Raw genomic sequence first — 18599 nt, forward strand, 5'->3', positions numbered from 1 at the left:
ACTAATATTATTTTTAAGAACCCAGGAAGACCCATAATCCACCCACTGGATCAAATCGTTCAGCATTCATCTTAAGTGATAAATCTATGGCAGAGAAGAACATATAGAACCTAGTCTGAAGGTCGTTCTCTCTTCTCCTTCACCCTCATCCCTCTCCCTCATCTGTTTTCCTCTTTTCTCTACCTTTCAGCTGTCTCAAAGGATTCTAACTGTTTGGGAATTGGTAGATGTCAGTTCCTTTATCTTTGTTTCATCACCATCTCTTCTTTTGTCTTTACCATGCTTATTCTTTTGCCTTCTTCTAGAACTACCTGTTTTTCTTGTAGTTCTTCCCTCAATTTAGGAAAAGCCCATAAATAACAGTTTTGATTATTTTGATGATAACTCAGAGAATTTTTTCCTGGTCATTATTTTAAATATAAATTATTTGGCTTTCCCTTGTCTTAAACTCAGTTACAATTCAGGGTATCTATTTCTGATAGCCTAGGCATCAGGAGATTCAAATGCAATCAAGTAGCATGACTGGGAAAGCCTAGAGATGTAGAAATGGAAACAGGGTGAAGAGAGGGTCCCCTATCCCACAGAAGACCAAAGAGTGTCAGAATTAGGAAACAGAAAAGAAACTCACTTATTGGGCCAATAGTTCCAGCTAAAATATGAGAAAAACAAGACAGAACTAATTAGAATGGTTCTAGGAAAATGCAATTTTCATTGAAATTATTTCTGGGAAAACATCAAAAGTATAGGCACCAGGACTAAAATTTCCACTTCACTGGAAAAGTAAATGAAGTTTATTCTTAATTCTCCATCTTGGAGAATCCCAGGACTACTGGCTCTGGCAGCTGGAGCTGCAAGGGTGCAGTGGTCAGTGTTCCTTCCCCAGTGGGTGCCCTATTTGTAGCTCTGTAGATTACAAGCCATTGTCCTTCCTCCAGCTGGGCTAATTTGAACTTGTTTAGCTAGAAACCATAGCCTCATCTTCTGAAGGAGGAAGTGGAAATTTCTGTCTCTTTTAAGTGACTTTGGTTCCCTTATTCAACAGATTAACTTAGTCTTCAATATCTTAGTGTCTAAGAAGGTATAGAAACTTCTAGATAGACTCAAGACGTTCATAGGTATAGTTGGGGGCTAAAGAGATTGAGGCATGAGATACCCATGCTTAGCAATAACAGCCTTCTCTTTCTTTACACACATACACACGTACCCCTCTATACCTCCTAGGTGCACTTTTGTGGCACCTCTCCAGTATTTATGCTTGAAGTTTGCATGTTGATTATCTTAATCATGTTTCATGTGCATAAAAGCTCCAGGAGGAGTAGACACAGGATGTGATTTGCCATGAGCCCTAACTCCTCAAATTGTTCTTCTTCCTCCTCCCTTCAGGGTTGGCACTGCCCAAGTGCTCAAGTTCTGAACATCTTCAGGAGTGATGAATAGAGATGTGTTAGGAAATTAATCAAACCTCTTTGAGTTTCATGCTTTAAGGCTACTCTTTGTGTGGAGAATCTTTAGAGATAGAGGAACTAGTTAAACTTAGGTCAAGTACACTCAACTTTTTATTTCCTTTCCAAATGCAAAAGCATTGAAACTCTGTAAAGCAATGGTGCTAAGTTGCTTCAGTCGTGTCCGACTCTGTGCGACCCCATAGACGGCAGCCCAGGAGGCTCCCCCATCCCTGGGATTCTCCAGGCAAGAACACTGGAGTGGGTTGCCATTTCCTCCTCCGATGCATGAAAGTGAAAAGTGAAAGTGAAGTCGCTCAGTCGTGTCCGACTCTTAGCCACCCCATGGACTGCGGCCCACCAGGCTCCTCTGTCCATGGGATTTTCCAGGCAAGAGTGCTGGAGTGGGGTGCCATTGCCTTCTCCGTAAAGCAATAATTCTAAATTTTACTGTGCACACAAATCACTTGGGGATCTTGTTAAAAAGCAGATTCTGATTTAATAGTTCTGAGAATGGGTGTTAGGCTGAGATTCTGCATTTCTCATAAACTCCAAGGTGATGCCAACACAGGTCCTTGGACTCACTTTATACAACAAGGCTGTAAAGGACTCATAAAGTTTCAGAGCATTTGTACATTGCTCTCTCCTTTTACCTTTTTTTTTTTCATTTCTAAATCAACTGCCTCTCTCTTATCTCTCAGTCTTTATTCTCCCCAGTGCTTCTACCAGAAATGTTTGGTTATATCATTTAAAATGCTATGTGGACCCTTCTTCCAGATTTACTCTTTGATAATAGCAGGGCATATAAATTCCACACAACTGTCAACAATATCCTGGGTATCCTGGGTCAGCCAGTTGAAACTCACTATCCTCATCCTCTGAGTGCTACTGGGATTTTTAGAAAGGAAACTGCCTACTTTTCTAACAATTCCCTCTGCCACCGAATCTCAAAATTTTTATATAATTAAAACTGACAGTACTTCCTCACAGAGGAACCTAACTTGTTAAGATAATATTAGAGAATAAAGAGAAAATAATTAAAAAGTTGTGCCGGAGGGGTTAAAAATGTCCAGGGATAGCAGTGTCTTACATATTCTAACAGTATATGATGCAAAACACAGGAGGATTAAAATATAGAAAAAGAACTTACTTATGGGTCCTACAGTGCCAGCTAAAATGTAAACATAAAAAAGTTTGACTGAAGAATGTACATTTCATGGAGTTTCAGAATAAGCATTTACTACATATCAGATTTACATGGAGGGCAGTGAGAAGGTGAATCTGTATCTACCCCCCCACCCTTTTCCTTAGGAATCCAATAAGATCATATTCTCCCCAATTATTTTTTGTATTCTCAATTGTTATAGTTGTCTTGCTGTCAGATCCTTCTAAAAGTTTGTTTCTGCTAAATGACCCCATCGAACTGGGGATTTTATTTTACTTTTTGGTTAATTATTTTATTTTTTATTAGTGGAATTTCCACTTTGCAAAATAAGAAAATCATTAGTTACTTAGGGGGATCCTGAAATCAACATCAAGTTCCTCATACCAGTAAAGGAGAGCAATAAAATAATGAGTAATTGTTCTCTTTCTTCCATCTTTACGTGCCTCCTCAACTCCCTCCCCTGCAGTCCCCTAATAGTAGGCATTCCCCTCGCCCCCCAGCCCAGTCCCACAGTGGTAGGCACTTTGTAAAAGATGGAAACAACTGAGTTGAGGGGAAACTTACGTAAAAGTTCTGGAGTTGCTTTTAAGTTATTTGTATCACCTATGATGAAAATTGACAAGAACTTAGAGAAATAAATGTTTGCTGTTTAACCAAAAGAGAAAGAAAATTGACAAATATAATCCCACTTTGATTTAGACTTTCAGAGGGCATGAGGTACAAATACCCTTGAGGTTAAAGATCCAATATTAGAGAGTCCTAGCTTTGCTACTTTCTAGCTCTTTGACTGGGTAAGTCACTAAACCTTTGAAGCATTAATTTTCTAGTCTTTAAAATGGAAATCATATCTCCTGTCTTACTTACATTGCAATGTTGCAGTGAAAAAGCAAGCATAATAATGGATAAGGAAAGCTGAAAAGTTCTAATAGAAATGTTATGGAAAGAAATATTCAGTGACTGTAAGGAATGAAATTCTTCTGCAAATTAGTAAGTTTTCACTGCATTTAAGGTATTCTGCTTTATTTTACTTTTCTTCTACTTTCTTGTTTCTCTCTTTTATTTCTTACTGTCATTTAGAAAGTTCTGAATGTTGGTGACAGGACATAATTATGAGCATTTCAGTATGTTTTTCTGATTTATTAATCTGTGTGATTTGACTCTTAAAAAAACTATCCTTTTGTTTTCCTTAGTTACCTTGCAGTCTCTTAACTGTTGTTTCTGGCTTGAAAAACCCATCTTATTTTCAGATGCCAAAAATCTCTTTACTGAACCAACTCTTTTTAATGAAATGAGTTAATTTGCTCGTGGAATTCCCAAGGTTTTGCATATATATAAAATTATGACTTGGACTTAGAACCTAATTTGGTCTTTAACTTTCCTGTTTTAGAGATTTTCAGTGATATTCTTGCTCCCTATTACTTTCCTCACCTTGTCTTTTTTTTTAACCTATTCAGCTCTTTGTTTTTTATGTATTTTTATTTCTCATTGTTTATCACTGTTTGAGTGCTGAAGTCTTATTTAAACAATTATATTTAGTAGGAAATATTGTGAGTTGCAAAGTTTACAATTTTTTTTTTTATTGAAGTATAAAATGAAGTTGCTCAGTCATGTACGAGTCTTTGTGATCCCATTGACTGTATCATGCCAGGCTCCTCCATCCATGGAATTTTCCAGGCAAGAGTACTGGAGTACTGGAAATTGCCATTTCCTTCTCCAGGGGATCTTCCTGACCCAGGGATTGAACCCAGGTCTCCCACATTGCAGGCAGATGCTTTACTGTCTGAGCCACCAAGGAAGCCCAACTATACTTATTGAAGTATAGTTGATTTAAAATACATTAGTTTCAGGTGTATGGCATAGTGACTGAGTATTTTACATATTATGCTCTATAAAAGTTATTACAAGATAATGGCTATAATCCTCAGTGCTATGTAGTAAATCTTTGTTTTCATTTGCATACTTATGACTCTGTTTTGTTTATTTATTTTTTATGTTAGGTGGGAAATAATAGCTTTTTCCATAAATGATGAGATCTACTTAAGCATTTGGGAAGAGATGTCAGTTTTTCTAAATGGTATAAATTGAAGTAACATGTCACACCCACTACCAAATTAAGGTAGTTTAAAAATACATATATTGTTAAGAATATGAGTTGTATGCTAATTCTAAGTAGCAACTCCCTGGAGATTAGGAGAATTTTAGGTTGCATGTGGGCTGAGCAGGAATGAGCAGGAAAGAGAACCATGATCCATTATTGAAGTCTGCCACCGGCAAAAGTGTGAACAGAGGTGGTATGCATATCATATATTTTCTATTCCTGACCTAAAGTACTATAGAATAATGAGGACAGGAAAATTTTAAGCTGAGAGTTTTGTGGTCTTGTCTAGGTGAAGACAATAAGTAGGACAGTGAAAGATAACCACTTACTGACTTTCGGAGTGGAGAAGTAGCTAAAAAAGGATGACGTGAGTATCTTGCCCAAGTACTACTATGTGCTTTTTTTTTTTTTTTTTTATTAAGAATGTGGTTTGAGAATAGTTACTCTTCTTAATGAAAATGTCAGGATTAGTTCTCTTAGAAAGTGCTAAATTTTCCATATTGGACAGAAATCACAATACTGATTATCTTTGTGGGTATCACAAACTTAGTTGCTGTTAGGAGCCAGCAGTTCTCATGAATTATGAATGTTAGTTATGGGGCTAGTGGGGATGTTGGCCACTTGAAAAATGCACACCCTATCTAAAAACACAAAATACAAAACTTAAAATAATGCTATGCTGTTCAAACAAAATACATCTACAGGCGACATTTTATATGACATAGATAAGATAATTAAAGAGAAGGTGGAGAATTGTGAGCCTCAAGCCTGGTCACAAAGCAGGGAACAGATAAGACAGGGAGATTACCTCTGCCTAGTATAGGAGCCCTACAAACCATATTTAAAAAAAATTTTTTTCTATTAAAAATTTTTTTTTACTGTGCTACATGGCATGTAAGATCTTAATTCCCTGACCAGGGATCAAACCTGTGTCCCCTGCAGTGAAAGTGCAGAGTCTTAACCACTGGACCAGGGAAGTCCCCAGAACATTTTAAAATCACAGATTCACTAAATTTTCTAGGCTGCAATTCAGTTCCCATGATTTTATCTCATCTCATTTTATATACAGTTCTTACAGACCAGATTTTGAAACAAAAAGAAAACTTACTCACAGATTCTTGAGGTAAAACTAAAGAACAATAGAAAAATTCAAATCAGTCTAGAATTAATTATTTAAATAATCCACCTATTTCCCAAGTCTTTCCAGAAACTGTACATTAGACCCTCAATTCTCCAGTAGGTACAAGTTACCACACCTCTTGAATCTTTAAGTCTTCTTCTTTCCTCTTGGATATTATGCAGGAGTGGAAATTTTTTGGAGAGAATTCAAACTTACTATATTCCCAATATAATGATTCTATTCAGCACCTTTTATTTCCCCTATTTTCTATTCCTTACCCTTTTCTCTTTTCAGTTTGGAGAGTATCCTCTCCAAAATGTGATAGCTTCAAGAACCAAAGAAAGGCTATGTTACTTTTGTAAAAAAGAAAACTAAGACTGAGAGAGGCAAAGGTCTGTGCCTGAATATCCAAAAAATTATAGGCAGTTTTAGCCTCCAGTGTCTCTGACTCTAAGTTCGTGCACTTTCCTCTGTACCCACTCAATTTTCTCCTCTTTCTATTCTTCCTGGAACATTCTTTTAAAAAGTAATTTCTTTCCTACTTCTAAACTCATTTTTTTTTTCTATTCTTTTCCATTGATCTTTGGAGTGTTCTTATAAAATAAGTTATAGAGAAAGCTTGTGATAATTATTCATGATAATAATTATGACAGTAATAGTAACATACAAACTTTGGTAGAATGAATCCTCACTATATTCAGTGCAGAAAAGATAAGCATTTGTCTTACTTGCTTTGTTAAATTTTAAATTGCTATATGAAATTTGATAATTTTCATTATCTTTCAGGACCTTATTTAATGAATCTTTAAAATAATAGGGTTTAACAACACTTTTTGGCTCAACTTTTAATGATTTACTTAGTCTGAATTCACAGACTGAAGTCCTATATTCCCGGGCCTTTCATCGTTAACCAATAAAATCTACGATAATAGAGAAGCAAAAGGGCTGACATTCTTCATGGTGGAGAAACAACTGGGAACATGGTCAATTCCTGAGCTCCATTAAATGGACACACAGATAAATCCTTGAGGTCAACTCCTTAAAAACGTCAGAGTTAATTCCTTTTTGAAGAGAAGCATGAGAAAAAGACTCTCTCCCCTCCTGAGGGAGCACCCAATTCTCTGTTCCACCTGTGATGAGATTTGGTCATAGATTTTTAAAGATCCTGTGCTTTGGTGCTGTGACTGAAGCCCAGAAAAATGTTTAGGACAAGTGATGAGCATGGAGGCCATTTACTCTTTCTTTTCAGTCTTTGTAAAGGTTGAAACTCTTCAGGGAGCTTGGAAGACCTTAGTCTTAGCTAAACTTTCTTTAGTTGCCCTATGTTCTCCTTTGTTTTTACTCAGTTGCTCTCATTTCTCTTTCCTGAATTGAGAAATAGAAGACTTAAATAAGATTCCTGGAATAGACACTGAGGAATAATAAAAACCTACAAAAGTCTGAATTAATTGATTTAAAAAGCACATAATTCTCATGAAACTCTTTAAAATGGGACCCTAATTAGTTCTGTTTAGGTACTGTGGGCGATCAGGTGCTAGAATGCTTGAATTTACATCCTCATTCTTTTACTTGTTAGCTGTGTGACCCTGCACAAACTTCTTAACTCTTTTTTTGCACCTAAGTTTGTTCACTTAAAATAGAGCATTTGTAATAATGTCTGCTTCATAGGGTTATTAAGAAGATGTAAAGTACCTGGTAAATGTAAATGGTAGATGTAAAGAAGATGTAAACTGCTTATTTAACTTATATGCAGAGTATATCATGTGAAATGCCAGGATGGATGAAGCACAAGCTGGAATCAAGATTGCTGGGAGAAATCTCAATAACCTCAGATATACAGATGACACCATCCTTATGGCAGAAAGTGAAGAAGGACTGAAGAGCCTCTTGATGAATGTGAAAGAGGAGAGTGAAAAAGTTGGCTTAAAACTCAACATGCAGAAAACTAAGATCATGGCATCTGGTCCCATCACTTAATGGCAAATAGATGGGGAAACAGTGGAAACAGAGACAGACTTTATTTTTTGGGGGGGCTCCAAAATCACTGCACTTTGTGACTGCAGCCATGAAATTAAAAGACGTTTGCTCCTTGGAAGAAAAGCTATGACTAACCTAGACAACATATTAAAAAGCAGAGACATTACTTGTCAACAAAGGCCAGTCTAGTCAAAGCTCTGGTTTTTCCAGTAGTCATGTATGGATGTGAGAGTTGGACTGTAAAGAAAGTTCAGCACTGAAGAATTGATGCTTTTGAACTGTGGTGTTGGAGAAGACTCTTGAGAGTCCCTTGGACTGCAAGAAGATCCAACCAGTCAATCCTAAAGGAAATCAGTCCTGAATATTCATTAGAAGGGCTGATGCTGAAGGTGAAACTCCAATACTTTGGCCACCTGATGTGAAGAACTGACTCATTGGGAAAGACCCTGATGCTGGGAAAGATTTAAGACAGGAGGAAAAGGGGACAACAGAGGATGAGATGGTTGGATGGCATCACTGACTCAATGGACATGAGTTTGAGTAAGCGCCAGGATTTGGTGATGGACAGGGAAGCCTGGTGTGCTGCAATCCATGGGGTCACAAAGAGTTGGACATGACTGAGTGACTAAACTGAAAGGAACTTACCAATATTGGATTGAGACAGTGCTAAAAGAAAACAGGAAAAGAAGATCAGTGTGTCTCAGGGAGAACTTAGATTCTATAGCTACTATATTAGGAAGAGGTTATGGAAAGAGGTCACATTCCCTTTTCTATTATCAGTTGCAGTGCCATCTGGTGGGAAGATGGATATCCATCTACGGATTGTTTTTTGGGTATGAACTTCAGATTTTATTTATTCTATCAGTAATAGTCTTAAGATAGGACAGGAGTGCAAGATCTATGCAATCCATCATTTAATTTCTTTTATTAAAAGAATAACACTGTTGCAGGGATTAATAGTTTCTCAGACCATGGAAACTTTCCTGCCTCCCTGTCTTCTTTCATTTCTGATCCTGCTGCTTTTGTCCTTTCCCCTCTTCCCTCTTGTCTCTCCTCTTCTTCCTTTTCCCTCTCCTTAATTTTCTTTGTCTTATTTTGTCCTTTGAAAGATCCTTTGTTGCACCAAATTATTACTATATAATTGCTTCAACAAAGGGTTTCCATTTCAAAATCAATTGTGTCCTATGGGAATGCTGAATAACAAGAAAAACAGGATGTACCTGAACGTTAGAAGATAAAATGTCAAGGCTCACTGTCAAGATGGATATTTTACCCACTTCTCTAATCACTTGGAAAAGTTGGGCACAATATTTCTTAAAAATTTAAAATGTAGAGCTGAGCTTGAAAACTAGGAAAAAAAGTCTCCTGGAATAATATATCAAGAGGTAATCCATACTTTGGATAGTGAATGGGAAGTTTCATCACTCGTGTATCTTAACAGGAGGCCAGGATGTCAACAGCCGATCAGAAACAAAAATGAAGGCCATGTGTCTTATGCATTTTAAGAGCCTGGGACTAGTCTTCTTGTATATCTAAGACTCACAAAATCTCAATCTGTGAAAAGGGCACCATTAATTCTCACCTGTTGGTTAGGTGGTGTATGCCAGGAAGCGACCTGTTTGCACCAGGCCATGGTTGGAAACAGAGTCATCAGCAGTGGTAGAACTTCAGTGTAAGCTGAGTTCAGGTATAGAGCCCGCATTTGAATTCCTCATGTAGGGAAGAAACTATGTGTGTAGAAACTTATAAAAACTGGCCTATTAAGTCTGTGCAGTAATAGGATTATTATACAACAAAGATTTATGAGAAACTCAAACAGATGAGCTCACAGACAGAAGTCAGAATATATCTGAGGAAACCTACTGTTCTGATAGACAGTAGCCACAACAAATGGGGTAACACATGAAGGAAGAGCAATTCAAAAGAGATTTTCAAATAGTGAAGTGAAGTGAAGTGTAAGTCGCTCAGTCATGTCCAGCTCTTTGTGACCCCATGGACTGTGTCCATGGAATTCTCCAAGCCAGAATACTGGAGTGGGTAGCCTTTCCCTTCTCCACAGGATCTTCCCAACCCAGGGATTTAACCTAGGTCTCCCACATTGCAGGTGGATTCTTTACCAGCTGAGCCACAAGGGAAGTTAATAAAGGATAGAATCCATAAAGCAAGAATAACATTAATTCAGAAGAAGTATATTTGATAGAGAATAAAATTGAATGAAAAAATGTAGAAAATGTAGTCATTAAATTACAAAAATCATTAGGTGGGTAAACAAAGAGAAGAGACTCAGAGAAAGAATTGGGCTTTACAATCTTGAGAAAGAAGAATGGAACTGGAGGAATCAACCTACCTGACTTCAAGCTATACTACATAGCAACAGTCATCAAGATAGTATGGTACTGGCACAAAGACAGAAAAATAGATCAATGGAGCAAAATAGAAAGTCCAGAGATAAATCCATGCACCTGTGGACACTTTATCTTTGACAATGGAGGCAAGAATATACAGTGGAGAAAAGACAATCTCTTTAACGAGTGGTGCTGGCAAAACTTGTCAACCACTTGTAAAAGAATGAAACTAGAACACTTTCTAACACCATACACAAAAATAAACTCAAAATGGATTAAAGATCTAAACATAAGACCAGAAACTATACAACTCCTAGAGGAGAACATAGGCAAAACCCTCTCTGACATAAATCACAGCAGGATCCTCTATGACCCACCTCCCAGAGTAATGGAAATAAAAGCAAAAACAAACAAATGGGACCTAATTAAACTTAAAAGCTTTTGCACAAAGAAGGAAACTATAAGCAAGATGAAAAGACAGCTTTCAGAATGGGAGAAAATAATAGCAAACGCAGCAACTGACAAAGAATTGATCTCAAAAATACACAAGCAGCTCCTGCAGCTCAAGTCCAAAAAAATAAGCGACCCAATTAAAAAATGGGCCAAAGAACTAAACAGACATTTCTCCAAAGAAGACATACAAATGGCTAACAAATACATGACAAGATGCTCAACATCACTCATTATCAGAGAAATGCAAATCAAAACCACAATGAGGTACCATCTCATGCCAGTCAGAATGACTGCTATCCAAAAGTCTATGAACAATAAATGCTGGAGAGGGTGCAGAGAAAAAGGAACCCTCTTACACTGTTGATGGAAATGCAAACTAGTACAGCCACTATGGAGAACAGTGTGGAGATTACTTAAAAAACTGGAAATAGAACTGCTATACGACCTAGCAATCCCACTGCTGGGCATACACACTGAGGAAACAAGAATTGAAAGAGACACTTATACCCCAATGTTTATCGCAGCACTGTTTATAATAGCCAGGACGTGGAAGCAATCTCGATGTCCATCGACAGATGAATGGATAAGAAAGCCGTGGTAGATATACACAATGGAATATTACTCAGCTATTAAAAAGAATTCCTTTGAATCCATTTTAATGAGGTGGATGAAACTGGAGCCTATTATACAGAGTGAAGTAAGTCAGAAAGAAAAACACCAATACAGCATATTAATGCATATATATGGGATTTAGAAAGAAGGTAACGATGATCCTATATGCAAGACAGCAAAAGAGACACAGATGTAAAGAACAGACTGTTGGACTCTGTGGGAGAAGGCGAGGGTGGGATGATTTGAGAGAATAGCATTGAAACATGTATGTGCTGCTGCTACTGCTATGTCACTTCAGTTGTGTCCGACTCTGTGTGACCCTATAGACAGCAGCCCACCAGGCTCCCCATTCCTTGGGATTCTTCAGGCAAGAACACTGGAGTGGGTTGCCATTTCCTTCTCCAATGCATGAAAGTGAAAAGTGAAAGTAAAGTCACTCAGTCGTGTCTGACCCTCAGTGACCCCATGGACCGCAGCCTTCCAGGCTCCTCCATCCATGGGATTTTCCAGGCAGGAGTACTGGAGTGGGGTGCCATTGCCTTCTCCTGAAACATGTATATAACATATATGAAATAGATTATCAGTCCAGGTTTGATGCATGAAGCAGGGTGCTCAGGGCTGGTGCACTGGGATGACCCTGAGAGATGGGATGGGGAGGGAGTTGGGAGGAAGGGTCAGGATGGGGAACACATGTACACCCATGGCCAATTCATGTGAATGTATGGCAAAACCACCACAATATTGTAAAGTAATTAGCCTCCAATTAAAATAAAAAAATAAAAGAATTGGGCTTCCTCAGTGGCTCAGTGGTAAAGAATCCACCTGCAATGCAGGAGGTGTAGGTACAATCCCTGGGTCAGGAGGATCCCCTGGAGAAGGAAATGGCAACCTACTTCAATATTCTTGTCTGGGAAATCTACATGAATAGAGGAGCCTGGCGGGCTACAGTCCATGGGGTAGTAAAAGAGTTGGACACAACTTGGTGACTAAACAACATAGAGAAAGAATTAGTGAATGATATAATCTGAGGAAAACATCCAGGGTCAAGCATCGAGAAATAAGGAAATGATATAGAACCCCTCCACTCCCCTGTCCTCCATGGTCACATCCTAATCCCCGGAATCTGTGAATATGTTAGATTACATGGAATCAGGGTTGCAAATGGAGTTAATGTTGCTAATCAGTTAATCTTAAAAAAGAGAGATTATTCTGTATGATCTGTGTGGGCCCAGTGTAATATTAAGAAGTGTTAAAAGCACAAGCAGGAAGTTGAAGGGAGTCAAAGAAAGAGATGTAATAATGAACAAAGTTCAGAGTGATATGATGTGAAAGTTTAGCTTATTTTAACTAGTTTTGAAGATGGAGGAAGGGGACCATAAGCCAAGGAATGTGGGCAGCCTCTAGAGGTTGAAAAAACAAGGAAACAGATTGACTCCTAGAATTTCCAGAAAGAATGCTGCTGCTGCTGCTGCTGCTAAGTGTCCGACTCTGTGCGACCCCATAGACGGCAGCCCACCAGGTTCCCCCGTCCCTGGGATTCTCCAGGCAAGAACACTGGAGTGGGTGGCCATTTCCTTCTCCAGTGCATGAGAGTGAAAAGTGAAAGTGAAGTCGCTCAGTCATGTCCAACTCTTCGCGACCCCATGGACTGCAGCCTACCAGGCTCCTCCGTCCATGGGATTTTCCAGGCAAGAGTACTGGAGTGGGTTGCCATTGCCTTCTCTGTCCAGAAAGAATACAGCCTTGCTAACACCTTGATTTTTAGTTAAGTAAGACATGTCATATTTCTAATCTATAGAACTATAAAATAATAAATTTGTGTTGTTTTAAGCCATTAAATTTGTGGCATTTTGTTATAATAGCAATAGAAAATTAATACAACATGGTTAGACTATTGCCCCCAGATTCCCTTGCCATTAGGTGTAGCCATATGATTGAATTCTAGCCAATTATTTGGAAGTGATGTGTGAGACAACATCCAGGCTTATCCATAAAAGTCTCCCACTCATGATCTAAAAGCTTTTCCCCCTCTTCTCACTTAAGGTAGGCAAGATAAACTTAGAAGCCATAAGGTAAAGATGGTGAAGATATAAGATGAACCTGAATGCTTAAGTCATTGCTGACAGAAGAGCTAAGCATGAACCAGGCATATTTGATACTACAGAATAATGGGATTTTATGAATAGAATCACTGAAATTCTAAGATTTACCTATTATAGGAGCTGGAGTTAACTAATGCAAATGAGAAATATGAAAGAGATGTTACCAGACCTGATGCTGTGAGGAGAATCTTTACACATATTTGACAGTTATTTTAGAAGAAGAGACTATACTTTGTTAGATAGATGCAGCTCCTACATTGCAGGTGATTGGTTTGCTGCTGAGCCACTGGGGAAGCCAATATAAATATAAATAAATATATATTTAATTAATATATGTATAAATTAAAATGCAGACTGTAAGGATAAAATCTTAAAACCATATTTACTTAGATACAGTCATCAAAATAGTAGCATATTCTTATCAGCAATAGTAAATGCCAGAAGACAATGGAATAAATCTTCAAAATGTGAGAAAAAATAATTGCTAATTGTTTACTCAGCTTAACTCTTGTTTAAGGCTGAGGGTGAAGTAAAACTATTTTCAGTCATACAAAGGCTTAGAAAAATTTTTACATACACAGGGACTTAAAGAACCACTAAAGGATTATCTTTGGGCCAAAGTAAAAGAAGAACAGGATGAAGCAAACAATGCTAAACCCCCAAAACGCCCAAACATTTATATACATCTATGACTGTAAAAAAGTAATTTAACTTATCAAAGTGGCAGTAGTGTAAAAGTATGACAAAATCTAGGTTTGAATTGATGCAGGGAAATGGAAACTTTTATATGTTTTGCTATGTTTCACACATAGCACATATTGCTATGTGTAACTACCATGGAACTCACACAATAGTAAACTTAAAATGTCCCTAACTTACATGAATGTTCATACACAGTGTGATTCATTCATCTCACTTCAGGGTAGGTACCTTGAATAAACTATTTTCCACTTACTGAAGGACATTTTATAATATTATTTGTGACAGAAGAAATTGGAAACATTAAGAATGTATCAGTAGGGGAAAAAATAAAAATAATGTGTATTTGTAAGTTAGAATATCATTCAATGATTAAAATGCATAATTTGGATTTCTATATATCTAAAAATTACCATGTTTTTTGGGAAAAAAGCAGGTTGTAATGATGGTTTTAGAATGATGCCATTTTAGTAAAATTTTAAAAAACGTATACAAAACAATACTATATGTTGTTAAGTGTTACAGAGACATTATATAAATATGTGAAAATAAACAAAAGATTTATAATACACTTATAACTCTTTGGGAAGAGGAGAGAGTAGAATAGATCTACAAATGGGGACATAATATTTCTACCTGACAGTTAAGAATTATGACAAAAATAATACCAGTTATCAAATTTAGGGTGTGGGTTTACAAGTGTTGATTATTTTTGTCTTTTAATTTTAAAACTTCTTTAAGAGAAAGAAAAAATCAAATACAGGAACATCAGGACTTGCAAACCAGATGACAGTAGAATTGAAAGAAAGCCACAAAGAACTTACCGAGGGAGCTGGTTGATGGTGCTAAAACACAAACAACACAGGGACACAGGAGGCAAATCATCAGAATTTGGATCCCTAACCTTTGCCTATTAGCTTCAGTCATTGCAGCCTTTCAGGAGATGAAGCCCTGGCTGAGGGAGATCCACTGACTTGGTGGTGGGCACTGGAAGTCATGTCCAGCAGATCTCTCATCCCTTCAATCTCTGTAAAGGGTTTTGTGTTTTAGTAGATGGATGCTATTCCTATGAAACTTGTGGCTTGCATTTTTTTCTATTCTCCTTTCTGTCTCTTTTTCTATTCTCCCTGTTTATCTCTATCACTTCCTTTTTCTCACATTCAACACTTTCTCTGCCGGGAGCCGGTGAGGCATTCCACTCGTGACAAAGGTCATGAGGAAGGAGGCTCGGCATACGCAAAGGCGGGATTGAGCCTCGGGAGTCTCCCCGGATATTCTCGAGTATCTTCCCCCAAAAAACCAGAGTCTGCCTACTTTATTGCTTTGTGCTCTCACCTCTGACTTTACTGGGGGCTGTCCCCTACCACCATCTCGCTCTGTCTGACAGTTAACTTACAGCTCCAATTAATAAAGTTCCTGGGCAATTAGGAGTGTTTAAATCCAAACCCCTCAGATGGCTCTCTAACTCGCCTGACAAGTTTACCTGGACTCCTGCAGCTATGCATATGATTGGTTACAGTCTCCCAGCCTCGAGAGGCTCAGGAAGCTTAAGATATTCAAATAGCTTAGAGCCTCTCAGAGAATTAGAAACTGTCAGAATAAGACTAGTACAGGATTTCATTGATGAGTCAATGCTTATTGCCAAGTTTTCACATCCCCTGAATTGTATCCTTGAATATGTATTAATTAATAGTTGGTATATAGAAAAAATAAGTAGTGGCCTTGGTGTTTAGTAACTTTAGACCCTTAAGGTAATAAATTCTTTCCTTTGTTGTAAACCCATTACACACCCGCCCTATAGGAATGCAATTTTATCTTTGGAATATGGCGCCAAACCTTAAAATAATTACTCTTAGAGAAAATAAGTCTTTGTTGATAAGTCCTTGTCAAGAGTCATAAAATGTTAGTAGGCCTTCTGGCCAGAAGATGATGTAAATCACCTAAACCATTTGTATACGATAAATTTGCAGGAAAGAAACCCTGGTTTTTGATAAGAATCAAAGACTGCTGACTTTGCATCCCTATTATCCTCTATGTGTAACTTAGGGTATATAAGCCCCTGTTGAAAATAAAGCTACGGGCCTTGCTGACCAACGCTTGGTCTCCCATGTCATTCTTCCTTTAACTTCCAGCTGAGTCTCCATCTGTATAATTATGCCTGGGCTAAGACCCACTCAAAGGGTGAGGCACCTTCCGCTATTTGAGAAAAAACTTCTTGTCTTGAAGTTTTATTGGTCTCCCAGAAACCAAGCTTGTCAGCCTCTTTTCTCCACTGAATTTTCCTACTGAGCTTTCATTCTATTATTCTTTATATCTCTAATTAGCATATAAATAGTCGCCTAGGCCGTCTCTCCTTCGAATACCCTGGATCAGCTGGGGCTGGTCCTCAGCATTTCTCTAATTTTTTTTTTCTTTCCTTTCAGTCAGTTTGGAAATGTGTTACTGACAGATCATCCTAAACCAGCACTGGGTGGCCTTGTCTAATGCTTAGTAGTCATATAAACCAATAGGATTTCTCTTTCCCCAAACCTTTGACAACCTAGGGAAATGTTACTTAACGGGAAACACACTTTTGTTGAGAAATAAGAGGATACTCACTGTAATTTCTGTTGTATCCCTCTAAAAACACAAAACAAAGAAAAGTCATTTTGAATTGTTTCTATAGTTTTGATATTATTATGGAGGATTACTTAATCAACACCCTTAGTAGCCAAGTAAGCAAGAAACTAAGGCAAAATCTCTTTATGCCTTAGTTTATGAGCCAAATAACAAGCCCAAAGGAGGTGGGGGGAAGGGCAGGAAAGGTTAATTAAGATAAATAAGTGTAGTGAGAAGAAATAATGAACTATATACATGGAAACACTAAAACAGTACATATTAGCTATAAAATAAGTTGAGGCCAAATAAGAGAAAAAGTGGAAAAGATTTACTCAGCTGATTGAAAATTCAAGTTCAATGATGATATAGCAAATTATAATGAATCCATATGCATATGCTTATTGTGATTGGATGTATATCCTTTCATCTAAAACTTGTTTTTTAGTGATTTCATAGAAATAGACTTTCTACAAAAGCTCCAGAGACATACAAAGCTTGACGTGTTATCACTATTACACAAAAACTTGTCATATTATCACTGTTGTTTTCATGAAAATGTAAAAATAAATAATACTGGCACTCTGTAAGTGACTTAAATTATGTTGTTTAATGATATCATTTGTTATTTTACTAAAGTAGTTAAAGATCCACCCAGAACTGTGAAGACAGCATATATTTTTTTCCCAGCTCTTTTTCTGAAAATGAGTGATTTGCTCATTTGTATGAGCATTTATATGAGCTAATTTGTTGGAGGAGATACTTGGTTGTCTTTGTAATGTGAATTAAGACTAAAACACACAAAATCCCTGCTTTCCATTAATGCTACTTGTTTCTTATGGTTCTATGGATATTTTAAAGATAGAAAATGCTACATTTGCTATGGAAGTTAATAATATTAAAAATAAATTCAGTGCATTCCATGCACAGATCATACCCTAATGTGATAAATTTTCAGGGGTTTATTCCTTTGTTTCTTAGCATTTATATTAAGAAAGGCTCACTGAATATTTAGCATATCTGAGCTCTAAGATACTGAATTTCTCCTGAGTTACTCAGATTACTTTTGTTAAACCAATTAGGAAGTAAATAGGCGAGGAATTGAATAGCACTTGGGAAAAAGTGTCTCACAGTGTGAAGGTGAACATTTCTGAATGTCACAATCTTCTATATGTTACTTTGGTTTCTTATCTTTTACATGGGTAGGTTTTATAGCCCTTCATGTATAAGAGGAAAAAAGTATAGATTTTCCTTTAATTTTACCATAATCTCTAAATAGACTTACCTCGATTATCATATGAAATGTCTAAAGGATTGAGGGAAAAAAATAAAGATTCTTAATTTCTCATAACAATTTCTGTATTAATTTCTTAGCAAGCTGGGATCTAATTTATTTACCACTTTCTGTTGAGTATAAATTCCAGAATCCTAAAAAAGAAGAGGAAAATATAATGAGATTCTACCTTGACAACTATGTCTACAATATTTTCTTATTAGGTGAAAATCTATTTACCTCTTCCTCTTTTAGATCTTGGAGAAGAAAAATCTTTTGGGGGGAAAAACAGATTAAGTTAACTAACGACCCATCAAGAAATGTTTCATCATTAGTTTCAATCTAGCTCCTAAGAGATTTTTCTAGTTTCCCAGATATTCTCATTTTCTTTGGATTCTGTTTCAGAAAAGAAAGAGGAAATTGTCAGGGCCCTTTGCTCCTCAATCTTGTTGGTCAAGACAGATGAATCATAGAGATAAGAAGAGGGGAAATGGGCCAAGAGTCCAAATGTGGGACAAGCGAAGTGACCAAGTTACCTTCTCTTTTCTTTCCTCTTGGGGATGTGAATCTATGTGCTTGTAGTGTGTATGTGTTGTGTGTCCTTACAAAGAAGTAGAGTGTGTCTTATAATCTCCTTAGAATCATTGAATTTCTGAGTGTTTTATTTCAAATAAGCTTTATCATTTCATTTTATCACTCATGTCAGATCACATGTTCT

General features: G+C 37.2%; 1 protein-coding gene across 1 annotated transcript in view; it reads right to left on the bottom strand.

Moving 5' to 3' along the window:
* The window catches only part of TSBP1 (testis expressed basic protein 1), a 153526-nt gene that overhangs the window by 45407 nt on the left and 89520 nt on the right, over nt 1–18599 (bottom strand). The window contains exons 6-14 of the mRNA XM_070360966.1: nt 18122–18154; nt 18007–18036; nt 17894–17914; nt 16612–16632; nt 14838–14858; nt 5814–5834; nt 3172–3210; nt 2593–2613; nt 629–649 (exon numbers count right to left, since the gene is read on the bottom strand). Coding sequence (XP_070217067.1) covers nt 629–649; nt 2593–2613; nt 3172–3210; nt 5814–5834; nt 14838–14858; nt 16612–16632; nt 17894–17914; nt 18007–18036; nt 18122–18154 — 228 coding nt within the window. The remainder of the gene's footprint in view (nt 1–628; nt 650–2592; nt 2614–3171; nt 3211–5813; nt 5835–14837; nt 14859–16611; nt 16633–17893; nt 17915–18006; nt 18037–18121; nt 18155–18599) is intronic.

This window comes from Bos mutus, chromosome 23 (genome assembly GCF_027580195.1).
Source record: "Bos mutus isolate GX-2022 chromosome 23, NWIPB_WYAK_1.1, whole genome shotgun sequence".
NCBI classification, from domain to species: domain Eukaryota; kingdom Metazoa; phylum Chordata; class Mammalia; order Artiodactyla; family Bovidae; genus Bos; species Bos mutus.